The sequence below is a fragment of the Sarcophilus harrisii genome, chromosome 5 (assembly GCF_902635505.1).
Source record: "Sarcophilus harrisii chromosome 5, mSarHar1.11, whole genome shotgun sequence".
NCBI classification, from domain to species: domain Eukaryota; kingdom Metazoa; phylum Chordata; class Mammalia; order Dasyuromorphia; family Dasyuridae; genus Sarcophilus; species Sarcophilus harrisii.
Window position 1 is genome coordinate 286,562,855 of NC_045430.1, and position 11,692 is coordinate 286,574,546.

The following is an 11,692-nucleotide window of genomic DNA, read 5'->3' on the forward strand; positions in this document are numbered from 1 at the left end:
GAACCCCCCAGTCCGCTCACGGACCCTGCGGGCCCCTTTGCGCCCCTCGGGTTCCTCCGCCTCCGCCCTGCCCTCAAGGGCCGTTGGCGGCAGTGTGCCCGGGGCGGGATGAGTCCTGTGAGTCTGCATTTGGGGCAGCGGGGTCCTCTGGGGTCCTCCCGCCTGGCAGAGCCAGGGCTGAAGGGAGGATCTTTGAGGACACAGAACTTCTCAGGTTCACCCACTCAAGGCAGCGACGCTTGTCACCTTGTCTGTAATCGCTTCTGCGGGTTTTTCAGTGTCATGGAGCTTTAATAATTGAGCTGAAAAACCACCTGGTCGGCCCTGAGGAGTCATGACTCGGGCAGAACAAAGGCCTCGCTGTTCCGGGATGAGCACCAGGCTCTGAGTGCTCCCTGAGAACGGCTCCTTATTTCCCTGCACGTGAGACTGGCGGATGCGTCTCCCCCACATTGTCCTCCTCCATCGGAGGCTCCATCCCATGACCTGCTTCACCTCCCGGGCCAAGAGCCCTGGACAGGAACCAGAGTCGGGGTTCCCCAGGAAGGCCCTTCCCTGTGGGGCTTCCTCAGTTTCTTTCCCCGTAAATTGTCATTTCCCCGGAAAGGAAGGCGAGGGGCTTGATGGGCCCCGGTGGCCGTCGGGACAGCCCCACAGCAGACGGGCTTAAAATGAGCACGCCATTGCCCTGGGCAGAAAGGACGAGGCAAAAAGTGCAGAGTGCTGCCGGGTGATATTTTTAATGGAAAACATCGGACAACAATACGACTCGCTACCATGAGATGAAGCTCTAGGAATCCCTGTCCAAGCCCTGCATGCGGCGAATGCGCTCTCCCCTCCCTTGCAGCCATCTCTCCCTCCCTCTCTGTCTCGCACACTTAGTCACAAACATAAGACGTCCTGCAGCAATACAAATAGGTTCCGATCCCCCCATCACCTAACATCTCAGCCATGGAGGGGTCGCACTCCATTCATCACCAAGCGGACATGACTAATAACCGAAACATTGATCTTCCTGGATGACCAGGTCATCACCAGAAACAGGGAGCCTGGGCATCAAATATCAGGGGCTTCCTTTGGGAAGGGCTAGAAAACATTTAACCAATGGGGGGCATTGTCACAATATGAAAATAATTGTCTGATTGGGTTTACAACTCAAAAGCACAGGGGCTGTTAAATAAATAATCATTCTGCCTAGTGAGCATCTTCAAGGACGCCTCATCATCGCCAGCCATGGAGCCCACGACGTTCACGAAGACCGCCATGTCGAGCCTCATTTACGCCTTCTCTCGTAGTTCTGTGCTGCGCCCCATTCCGAAGACCCTAGAAGAGAGAAGGGATCTCCTGTGGTCCCCGGAGCACTGGATGGACAAACCAAGAGATGGGCTTAAAAGTACCACCCCTGCCCCCAACTGTTAAGAGATTTTCTTTTTCGAAAATCCTTGATTGCAGCTTTTCCTCTCCTCCCATCTTCTTCTTGTATTTGGCTAAAACGCTCCTCCTTCAGGTTCTGGCCACTTACCTGGTCAGCACGGACTTCTCTGTACTAGATGAGATGGCTTCTCCCGTCTGAGCCGGGGACCAGCCATGGCTGACGCCAGGGCCACCCCGCAAGGCCACAGGACAGCAAGGATAAGGGCTCGCTGGACCTCAAAGGCAAGGCTGGCTACCCTGCCACTCAAAGGACACTCTCCTGACAAGGGGCCAGCTTTAAACAAGGCACTGTCTTCCAAGCAATGCCCTCCTAGCTTTGGTGGAGGGGTGCATTGCGTCCCCCCACCTCCTGGAAGTGGCCATCCTGTGAATCCCCTCCGGGAAGTCCTAATGACCTTGAAGAGCTAATAATGCTTCTGAAGAGCTCTACTGAGAGCCAGTAAGCACCTCGACTTCCTTCTTCCATTCCTCCCTTCCTTCCTCCTCCTTTCTTCTCCTCTCTCTCTCTCTTTTTCTTTTCTTCCTCCCTTCCTTCCCTCCTTCCTCCTTTTTAAATGTTCACCTCTCTCCTCAAAAAAAAAAAAGTTCCACAATTCAAAATGATGTAAAAACGAATAGATATCATAAAACATCTGTTAAAAAGGAAAATGAAGAGAATGTTCCACCTGCATCCCAGGCTCTGGCCAATTGTGCCGCTGAGGATGAAAAACATCAGTGCCCCCCTTGGGCAGATGTGGGGAAGTAAAAGCAGACCCTTGGTGGGTGCATGCTCTTACTTCTCCAGCCAGCTTTAGAGAACATCAGGGGTTTTTTCCCATCAAAAACTGTGTTAGAGGAAAAGCAGATGAGACTCATGGCAGGGTGGTGGCCTGACAATGCCCCCCCTCCCCGGTGGAGCTGGGGATCTGGTCCCCTGAAGCTCCTGGCCAACGAAAATGTCTCGGCCATCAGACTAATGGCTAGGATTGCAAAATGATCAATATTTGGAGGGGAGGCTTCTCAATAGTTACTTGTGGAAAACTTGCCCCCAGTCCTATGATTAATGAAGAAACTCTGAAGTAATACACACATGTACACACACACACACACACACACACACACACCACTGGGAACTGAGGAAATTATTAGAACAAATCTGAACTGTCACATAAAAATATATAGATAATTAAACCCTGAGAGGTTTGGGGTGGGGGGTGGGGAGGAATGAATGAGATAATTGTCTTCGTTCTCGATTTGATTTTAGCTGGATAGCTATTACCTGAGCCTTTTACTGAACAATTAGTGAAAAATATGCTAGATAGTCATGGAAGCTATGGTGGGGCAACCAAGACTTTAAAACAAAGAAAAAAATGGGCTCAATCTATGTGTAAATTAATAGCAAATTTGTTCCTATTATTTACTCTTCTTAAATTAAATTTTATTTTCAGTTCTTAATTCTTTCCCTCTTCCTCTCTATCTTCTCTCCCCCGTGGGGGACAACAAATTTGCTATTAAGAAGGCAAGAGAAAGAAAATCCATTACAAACGTATAAGGTCATGCAAAATACCAGAGAGGGAGGGAGGGAGAAAGGGAAAAAGAGAAAGGAAGGAAGGAAGAAGAAAGAAAGAAAAGCAAACATGCTTCCACATGCTCCATGAGCCCATCAGCTCCCTCTCTGGAGGTGGAGAGCATGTTTCATCATATGAAGGTGAAGTCATTCTTCTACCATTTACAATTTAAAATAAATTCATTTTAATTCAACATGGCTTAGAATGGACAAAGGGATGATCCTCCCGTGTGTTCTTTCCCGGCAAAGCCCTGTCTAGTTACTCAAAGGATTTAAAGTGGCTAAGACATCCGAGTTGGAAGGTTTTCCCTGACCTCCCCTTTCCGAAGCCAGGGCAATTTCCAGTTTTGTCTCTGGGCCCTTGAGCTTCGGGTCTTTAAAGGAGGGCAGGAAAGCTAGTCTCCAGCCTCTCTCTCCACTTCCAGAGACCAGCCAGACACAAGTCTGACAAGGTCATGGTTAGGAAAAGCTGCACAGAAGCCCATTCATCTGATTCCCAACCAAGATCGAGGATCAGAAGTTTGTGGTTGTTTCACAAATAGACCTAAATAAAATCAAACCAAATATCCCCCCTTACCCTGTAGCCTCAGGCCCTGTCTGTTGGCCTTGGCAACTGGAATGTCCTCACAAAAGGAAGACAGGTTAGAAAAGCAATCAAGAGGAGCCTGGCTAATTGAGACCAGGTCACCACAGATAATTTTTGTGGGCATGAAAGCATTTTTCTGCTGACTGGGTTCTTTTTTTGCCCCTGGTACACTGAGATTAATTATCCACAGCCAAATTGAAGCCATGTTTATTTATCTAGTTACTTTAGGACAAAAAAATTCCAACAAAAATAAAACCCCAAACCAAACCAGCTGTCCCCCCCAAACTCCACCTCCTGAAACATTTCCCCCTTAATTACTTGATTGTCTCATTTACTTGGCCTACACAATTTCAGGCCCCAAGGTTGCCTCGGCTTTTCAGGGCATTAAAATGGTTCAGACTGACTATTCCAAAAGTTCTTAACCACCTTAGACCTTTCCCATTTTACCCTGTAGAGAGAGCCTTAATGAGAGACACCTGGGTTCCTACAGCCTTTTGTAATTAGGAGCAACTTAAGAAATTCAAGTCCAATTGGGAAAGGATTCATGGGAGAGCACAATTCCATCCCTGTGGAGAAAGGAAGAGGCCGCCTGATCGGACAGGACGAGCCCAACACGAAAGTCAACAACGAAACCTTCCAAATAGAGGAGGTTCAGAGAGTCAGAAATGAAAACTGCTGCTTTTGACCCTTACTGAACCCGGAAGAAGAAAGGGGCTTGGGCGACAGCAGACAAGCTGTCTAGTGTGAGAATAGATTTCCAAAGGTCAGTGGACTTCTTGGGATCTTAAACGCTGAGCCCGATTCTCCTAGATTTCGTGAAAGCCAAATGAACAAGCTGACTTCTCAAGCTCCCCTTTAACCTTAGACAAATTCTGATATTCTGCCAGGGGAAGGGAGACAGATTTGTCGCTCTCCCTCTTCTCTCGTTATCATCCTAGTCATTCTCACCATGAATATTGATGGTGAGGCATAAGGAAGAAGCTTCCATCCAGCTTGAGTCTTGGGAGGCTCTCTAATTGATAGCGAATGAAACCTAACCTTGAATTTTGATCTTTAAGCCCTTGAAGGGTTGTTTCCACGCAACAGTGAGATTCCCTGGAGCTTACTTTTCCAGTTAAAGAGAAAACAAGACCAGATTAGCAAAAAGAAGCCTATTAGGATGTCTTTGAGAAAGGAGGATCCTATTCACTCTTTGCTTGGCTTGGGTGACCCTAGGCGAGCAGTCCATGGCTACCTTAGCTTTAGATACATTTAAGCAAACTCTTTAGTCTCTTATTTCGTTTCACTGCTTGGAGAAGGGGATTGTGGGCAGTAAAACCAGTTACAGATTTAAGATGCTATCTCTAGTTTTAGTGGAGAGTTATACATACCAGAAGTTAAAGATCTTTTGCCCATGAGTCCAACAAAGGAATCTGTTTTATGTCCTGAAAAATATATGTTGGGGTGTTGAAATATGCAAAGAATTCTTATGATTAGAAAAAGTAAGAAAAGACAGTATCTCTCCAATCAAACTTGTCTCCATTGGAACAGTCCCTGAAGTAGGAACAGGACTCTTTCCATAAACCCATGGGCAGGTAAGCAGGGAAACGCATGTATGCTTCAGAGTCTGTCTCTAAGGATCAGCAAGTCTATTTTATCTGGGTAGAGAATGATTTTTTTTTTCTTGCCTTAAGAACATTTTTAATGGCTCCTGACTGAATCAGCTTGGAGAGGGTGTTTTTTTTTTTTTTCTTTTCGTAGCTTGTCTATGGGAGAGAATCCAGCTGTTCCTTGCTTTCTCTAATTACAAGGACCAGGTCCTGCTGCCCCTGTCTGTAATAAGCCTAGAGCAGGTGGGCAGCTGTGGGCTGGAAACCCTGGCTGTGCAGGAGACGGGCAAAGAGCCAAGTTCCAGAGGATGGGCAGCATCTCCTCCTGGTGCCCAGGAAGCGATGGGGTCTGCCTTAGCTGAGAGACTCTCAGCTCGGCCCTGCCAGCCCAGGGGTATATGGTAGCGAGGGCAGAAGGGTTGTATGTGGTTATTTCCAAACCTGCTCATTCTTTACACTCACCAAGGAGCTTTAGGGAATGTGACAGATCATAAAAAACAGTGCATTGAAGGCCAGTGAACCCGGAAAGGACTAGTTTAAAACCCAACCAGGAGCTAATCTAATGAATATGGCAGATCCTGCTAGGGAAGCCGCAGGGGCTTTTGGGGGAAGGAGCATAAAGCCCGAGTTAAAGCTCTTTTCCAACTACTCTTAAGTCCATCAATTGCCCCTTGAAGACCAAATCCTGACAAGATAATTCTGTGTCTCCCTGGGCTCCAGAACCAGTAGCGCTCCATTTTCATTTTGGTGAACCTTCTTATTGGTAGATTAGTGTAGTCTGTCCATCAACGCGCATGTGGGCACAAAAAAAATCATGCCCTCCTAGACGGCTGAACATGCATCTTCCTTCTTGGAGACCTAAGCCTTGTGAGCCCAATGACCTGGCTTCAAACCCCAGCTCTGCCATCTACTGCTTATGAGACTGATGGCCTCAGTTTCCTTATCTGTAAAGTGGGGAGAAAGGTCTGGCTGACCTTAAAGGCTCCTTTAACTTGAAAGTCCTCTTTATCTTTAGCTCCAATTTAACTCAGACACTTCCCATCAACAACAACAATAAACCAAGGTATGGATTCCTCTCTCAACTCCCTGAGGCCAGATGTTTCCAGATGTTCAGCTACATACATTTGGATTTTGAAATAGTCTCAGGCCACCGGAGACTCTGGCCCTTTGAGGAACAAGTGGCCTCTCCCCTGGGCCTGGGAGCCTTTCCCCTATGCCTTGGGTAGGGCTTCACCCCTTCTGAATAACCAGGACTAAGCATTTTCCCTCCAGATACCAACTTGACCTGTTAGAATACGGCAATTTCCCATCATGCTTTCTGAGCTAAGGGACTGATAAGAAAGCACCAGGTGCCAGTTCTAAACTGCGACAGGACAAAACTCTGAGGTTGCTGAAGTCTCGGAGGAATTCACCTCCCCCTCAGCGTATAAATACTCAGATAACACAATTCCCCAACCTAAATGTGTCTTGTACATTGAACCCAGTGTCAGGGGCTGGAGGAGAGACAGACACAGCTTGACCCCTAGAACTTAGAATCTCTTAGGGGGCCTGACCCACTAATTAGCATCTGGAGGTCTTCATAGAGCCCCGATCTCAGGCTCCCCACAGATGCTCATCTCTCTGATCACCAAAATGCACCAGAAAACCCGGCCCAAGGGATCCTGTCTTTGCCCTGCCAGAAAGCTCATTCTAGGTGAAGTCACGGCCAGACCACGGACTCCCCAGAGCCGCAGGCTCATGCACATGCACCAGACAAGGGAAGCCGAGAAACGGGCGTGATCCCTGGCACGTAATCATGCTCCACAAATTTAAAATAATGTTGAAACTTACTTTTGTGAGACATTTGGCCGTGCCCTGGGGGGAGGAAGGAAAGAGATTAGTGAGCGCAGGCGACTCGGAGGGTTCAAAGACAAGCCACCCTGGACAGCTACCTGGGACTGGCCAAGCGTTAAAAGCAGACCCATGGAAGAGGGCCACGGTTAGTGCAGCCCCGGGAGGAGGATCACAATGGGGATTTCCGGCCAATCGAAAGATTAGTAGTGAAAGCTAAATAATAAAATGTTAGCTTCAGGAAATGCCCCCCCACCCCCATCTCCCTCCCCAAGAGAAAGATGAATGGCTACAGGAAGATTCCTTCTGGTGGGGTTGATTTCCTCATCAGCTAAAGCGCTCCCTGGCAAGAGCGAGAGTCGGGTGGGGGGTAGGGAGATGTTTACCATAGAGAGCCTTTAACATGCCCACTTGCTTTTCAACGGAAGTATCTGACAAAAAATGAATTGACATTAAGCAGGTAGAAGTAGGAAGGACGGGACGGAGCTCGTCAAGGAGGTGGAGGCTGGAGCTAGGACGGGAGCCATGGCAGCCAAGCCGGATGGGCCAGAATTGGCAGCCAGTCTGCACATCAGAGATGGAGGCCGTGGTGTGTGCTGCCCTCTGGTGCTCTGGCCCACCCCCTCCTCCCTCCCGGGGATCTGGAGGCCACTCACAAGATAAAGTGTCTCCTATCCTGGGGATTTCAGGCACTTGGATGTTGGAAGAGTGCATGTAAGAGATCGACGGAGAGGGGCTGGCTCCTGGGTTTCTCTTTTCAGAATCAAGTAAGAAATGGGGAGAAGATCAGGACGGAGCTCCACCACTCCCCCAAGCTAAGGGAGCAGGGAAGGGCCTTGGGGCTGCAGCTTCCTTTGGAGCAGCTAGAGGACGGGGATCGGGTACTTACCAGCATCCCTTTTGCCCATCAACCCAAAGAACTGCTGAGGCTTGGGTCTCCTGGCAATTCTCTGCAGGAAATGCTCAAAGGGCTCGGAGAGCTCTTCCTGGGTGGGGGTGAGTGTGGGGGAGGGCAGGACAGACAGAGAAAGAGACGAACAGACAGAGAGACAGAGACAGCTGGTACATCACTGGAGCAATGTGCAAGAGAACAGGGTTTGCATCCTCCTTAATCCTTGAGACCAGGTCTACAGAATTCACTGGGAAATGGGTCCTGGACTGGGTTGGATTTAGGGAGTCGAGGATGGAAGGGGGAAGATGAAGAAAGAAGAGAGGGATCAGGAGAGACATGGAGAAGAGGAAGGGAAGCAGAAAGGGGAGGAAAAAAGGAGAGGGATGGGGGGGAGGGACTAGGTTTTTTCCTAGCTCCCCCCAGGCCAGGCTGGGTGGACAGATCGTTTACTGAAGGACTCAGGGGGGTAGGGGCTTCACTGCAGTTTCATACACCCAAGTGGAACAGGATTCAGGCCCCACTATTAATTCCTCCCAGAGGATGCTGCCCTGGACTTTGTGGCCAGCTTGGGCTGATCTGGTCGGGGACCCTCACCCCCGACCCCCTTACTCTCATTGTCTCCAGGACCCCCCTCCCCAGGTCTGGGAAAAGGAATGTCTCCTTTTCTTCTTTTTGGATGGGAATTGAGGTATGGAGGGAGAAGAGGAACCCCTAAGTAGATCCTAGAAGAATCTCTGTTCTAGGGACTTGCATCTCAGTGACTGTGCACAGAGGGTACCCCAAGACCCTGAGGCTGCTTTGGTGCTCCCAGGAAGTCGGGACTCTAAAGACCCTGAGGACCTGAGCATGAGCCCAGGAGCTCTCACTTTGGTTCTACCAGGATTTATAAGAAGGTAGAGAGCGAGGTACCACCCCTTTGCATCCCTTTGAACGTTGCTGCAAGTTACCCCCCTCCTGGCTGCAGCTCTTCTGTGAGAACCTGCAGTCTCTCTGACTCCCTCCCTCCCTCTATCTCCATTCCTCCCTCCTCCATCTCTCCCCCCTTCTCCCCTCTTCTTCCCCTTCCTCCCTCCCCTTTTCCTTCCCTCCTTCTTGCCCACTCCCTTTCCTCCCCCGCTCTTCTCTCTTCCTTTCTCCTCCCTTCCTCCTCCTCCTTCTCCTCCTCTCCCACCCCCCTCTCTCTCTCTCTCTCTCTCCACACGCGCGCACGGACACACTCTCTCACACACACACACACACACACACACACACACACACACACACACACAGCACTTCATCACACACTCAGGTGCACCACACTCACACCCGTTCGTACAAAGGTGTTCTCCATCCGCCCGAACCCGTGGACAACAGGCAGGGGCTCCGTGGAGCGGTGCCCTCGCTTCCCTCTCTCTCCCGAGTCCCCGCCGCTCCCCGAGCCCCCGGGAGCGCCCCGCTTTGACCCGGACGGAGGTGCCCACCGGCCGCCCCTCCTCGCTCCCTCCCCCCTCGCTCCCCTCTGCGTTCGGAGCGAGGCTGGGAAGCACTGACCAGCGGGGAGGAGGCGGATGGCGCACCTACCAGGAGGGGGGTCTCCGGGCTTGTGCCAGGGCCCGCCCCCCGCCCTGCCCCCGGCGCGCCCGGGTGGGTGGCGGGCTGAGGGCGCGGGCCGCCGGCCCCGCTGCCTCCGCTGGCGTCCGTCGGGGCAGGCGGCGAGCGCCGTCCGCAGCACCCGGTCGGGCCGAGGGGGCCCAGAGGGAACCGCGGCTCACCTTAATCTGGTCGCTGTCCGACCAGTCGGCCCAGTAGTTGAGATCGTCGTTGGCGCCCGTTTCTTCGGCAAAAGCCTGAGCGGACGCGAGGAAGAGCACGGCCAGCGCCACGAGGAGTTTCATGTCGGGAAGGCGGGAGGGGAGCGAGCTCCGGCTGAGAGTGCGCAAGGTCCCGGCCCCCGGCGGAACGCCCACCGGCCTCTGCGGAGCCTGGACCCCAAAGGAGAAAGAGGCAGAGCCGCCGTCGCCCTCAGACGCGAGGGAGGAGGAACACATCGCCCCGAGTTCTCCGAGGACCCCCAGACACGCACACGCGCGCACAGACACACACACGCACACAACCAACGACTCCAGGCTGGAGGAGACCTTAGCGCAATCCCTCTTCATGCATGGGGGAAACTGAGGCAGCAGGAAGAGGAGCAGGGGGACTGGAACAGGTTTCCTGCCTCCAAAGTCCCCCAGGCTTTCCGCCTTCCCCTTGGTGCCAGGGAGCTCGGCTATCCGGTCCTCCCCCGCCCTAGCCCGTCCCTCCGTCCGCCCGTCCGTCCAGACCTCTGCGGAGACCGTTGCTCCGAGAACCTCGGGGAGGGTCCCTGGCAGCGGAGAGCTGGGGGGCTCACCTCCTCGGACGGGGTGGATCTGTCTCGGACTCCCTCTCTTCCTCCCGGCTCGCTGGAGAAGCCCGACGGACGGCAAGCGGCGCACGCAGGTACCGGGGAGCTCGGGGGGATTCAGCGCCGCCCAGCCCCTATTTATCCGGGCTCGGAGCCACGTGACCCTCTCCCCACTGCACTTTCTGATCCATATTCAATGAGTCCCCGCCTAGCTGCCGCTGCCCCCCTCCCATCCTCCCCGTCCCACCCCCGACTCAGCGAGTGTCGGTCAAACCCGGAGCCAATTGCGCTGCCGGTGACGCGACGCCTGGGGAGTCGGAGCCCCGAGGCCCAATCCTCGGCTTAGGTGTCGTCGGTGGGGCGGCCAGCGGAGCCAGAGCGCCCCTTCCTCCCGCTCCCCGCCCCCGGACGCCCCCGCTCAAGTTCCTCTCGCCTCCCGGCCATTACGCATCCAAGCCCACCCGGCCCGTGACTCAGGCAACTTGGCCCGACTCCCGAGGCGGCCGGACGGGCTGGTGCCTGTGACCAAGCCCATCTCTCCGCGAGGGGACAGAGGGCGCCCGGGCGTGGAGGGCTCAGCGCAGCCTGCCCGCACCTCGGGGGCCCCTGGGGGGCCCTCCATCCGGCCCTCCCAGAGGCAGCGGCTCCCCGACAGCCCGGCCCACACCCGCCCGCAGTCAGGCTTTCCTTCCCCGGCAGCAGAGAGGGAAGGCTCAGAGCACTCCTCTGCGGGAAAGGGGTGCTTAATCTAGCACTTATGGGGGAGGGCCCGTTCTGGCCCAGGGAGGAGAGGGTGGGCGATGCCTCCAGGGCGATTGTGTTCACCTAAGTGCGCCAGGAAGCCCAATGCCCCCTCTTATTCTCATTCATTCTGTCTCTGTCTCTTTCTCTGTGTGCGCGTGAGTCTCTGTCTCTCTCTCTCCCCCTCCCTCTGTCTGTCTCTGCCTGGGCATTTATCTGGGCACCGCATTAGGGCCGGGGGATGCTAGGAGAACAAAACAGTCGCCATCCCTACGCAGGCCTTGGGGTCCAGATCTCGCTTTCACTGATGAGAGGAGGGAACTCTCAAAGAAACAAACTCCCTCCCCCCTCCCTCCTTTGTGCTCTTGGCGTGGGGAGAGGGACAGAACCCACCCGCAGAATGAGGCGGCTGAAGCTTCCCATCAGCCAATGGAGAGGAGGGTGGGTCAGGAAAAGCTTCCAGGTGGGAAGGAAGCCTCTAAACATCTGAGCCCCTGAAGAGCCTCTCCCTTACTTATTCTGTTAGCAAAATCTGTCTTCTGTCTCCTCCTCTTGCTTCTTCCCCTGCTCCTCTTCTTCCTCTCTCCTCCCCCTTCTCTTCCTCACCCTTTCCTCCTACTCTTCTTTCCCCTCTCTTCCATCCAAAGGCCAACTTTCCCAGGTACCGGTGTGACGCATGTACTGTGTGCTCTGCTAGTCCTGCTTAGCA

General features: G+C 53.1%; 1 protein-coding gene across 4 annotated transcripts; it reads right to left on the reverse strand.

Moving 5' to 3' along the window:
- Positions 1–852: 852 nt before the first annotated feature.
- Positions 853–10,425, reverse strand: TAC1 (tachykinin precursor 1). 4 transcript variants are annotated; one of them, XM_031940757.1, is made up of 7 exons: positions 10,249–10,425; positions 9,629–9,838; positions 7,642–7,738; positions 7,372–7,416; positions 6,986–7,009; positions 4,937–4,990; positions 853–1,323 (listed from the first exon to the last, which is right to left on the reverse strand). In XM_031940757.1, exons 2-7 carry the CDS (start codon positions 9,749–9,751, stop codon positions 1,274–1,276), a joined length of 393 nt encoding a protein of 130 aa, XP_031796617.1. In that variant the 5' UTR covers positions 9,752–9,838; positions 10,249–10,425; the 3' UTR covers positions 853–1,273. The 4 variants fall into 4 exon arrangements, with proteins under 4 accessions (XP_031796617.1, XP_012407155.1, XP_031796619.1 ...); XM_012551701.3 differs by lacking the exon at positions 7,642–7,738 and adding an exon at positions 7,875–7,971 and having other exon boundaries at positions 10,249–10,401; XM_031940759.1 differs by lacking the exons at positions 4,937–4,990; positions 7,642–7,738 and adding an exon at positions 7,875–7,971 and having other exon boundaries at positions 10,249–10,402.
- Between the last annotated feature and the right edge of the window lie 1,267 nt (positions 10,426–11,692).

What these genes read in the sequence shown, in the direction of transcription:
- TAC1 (XM_031940757.1), bottom strand. Translation starts at nt 9,751, where the DNA reads ATGAAACTCCTCGTGGCGCTGGCCGTGCTCTTCCTCGCGTCCGCTCAG. An exon ending in CGGCCAAATGTCTCACAAAA is followed by an intron (nt 4,991 to 6,985) that starts GTAAGTTTCAAC and finishes TATATTTTTCAG; the next exon opens with GACATAAAACAGATTCCTTT. An exon ending in CAAAAGATCTTTAACTTCTG is followed by an intron (nt 1,324 to 4,936) that starts GTATGTATAACT and finishes TCTCTCTTCTAG; the next exon opens with GGTCTTCGGAATGGGGCGCA.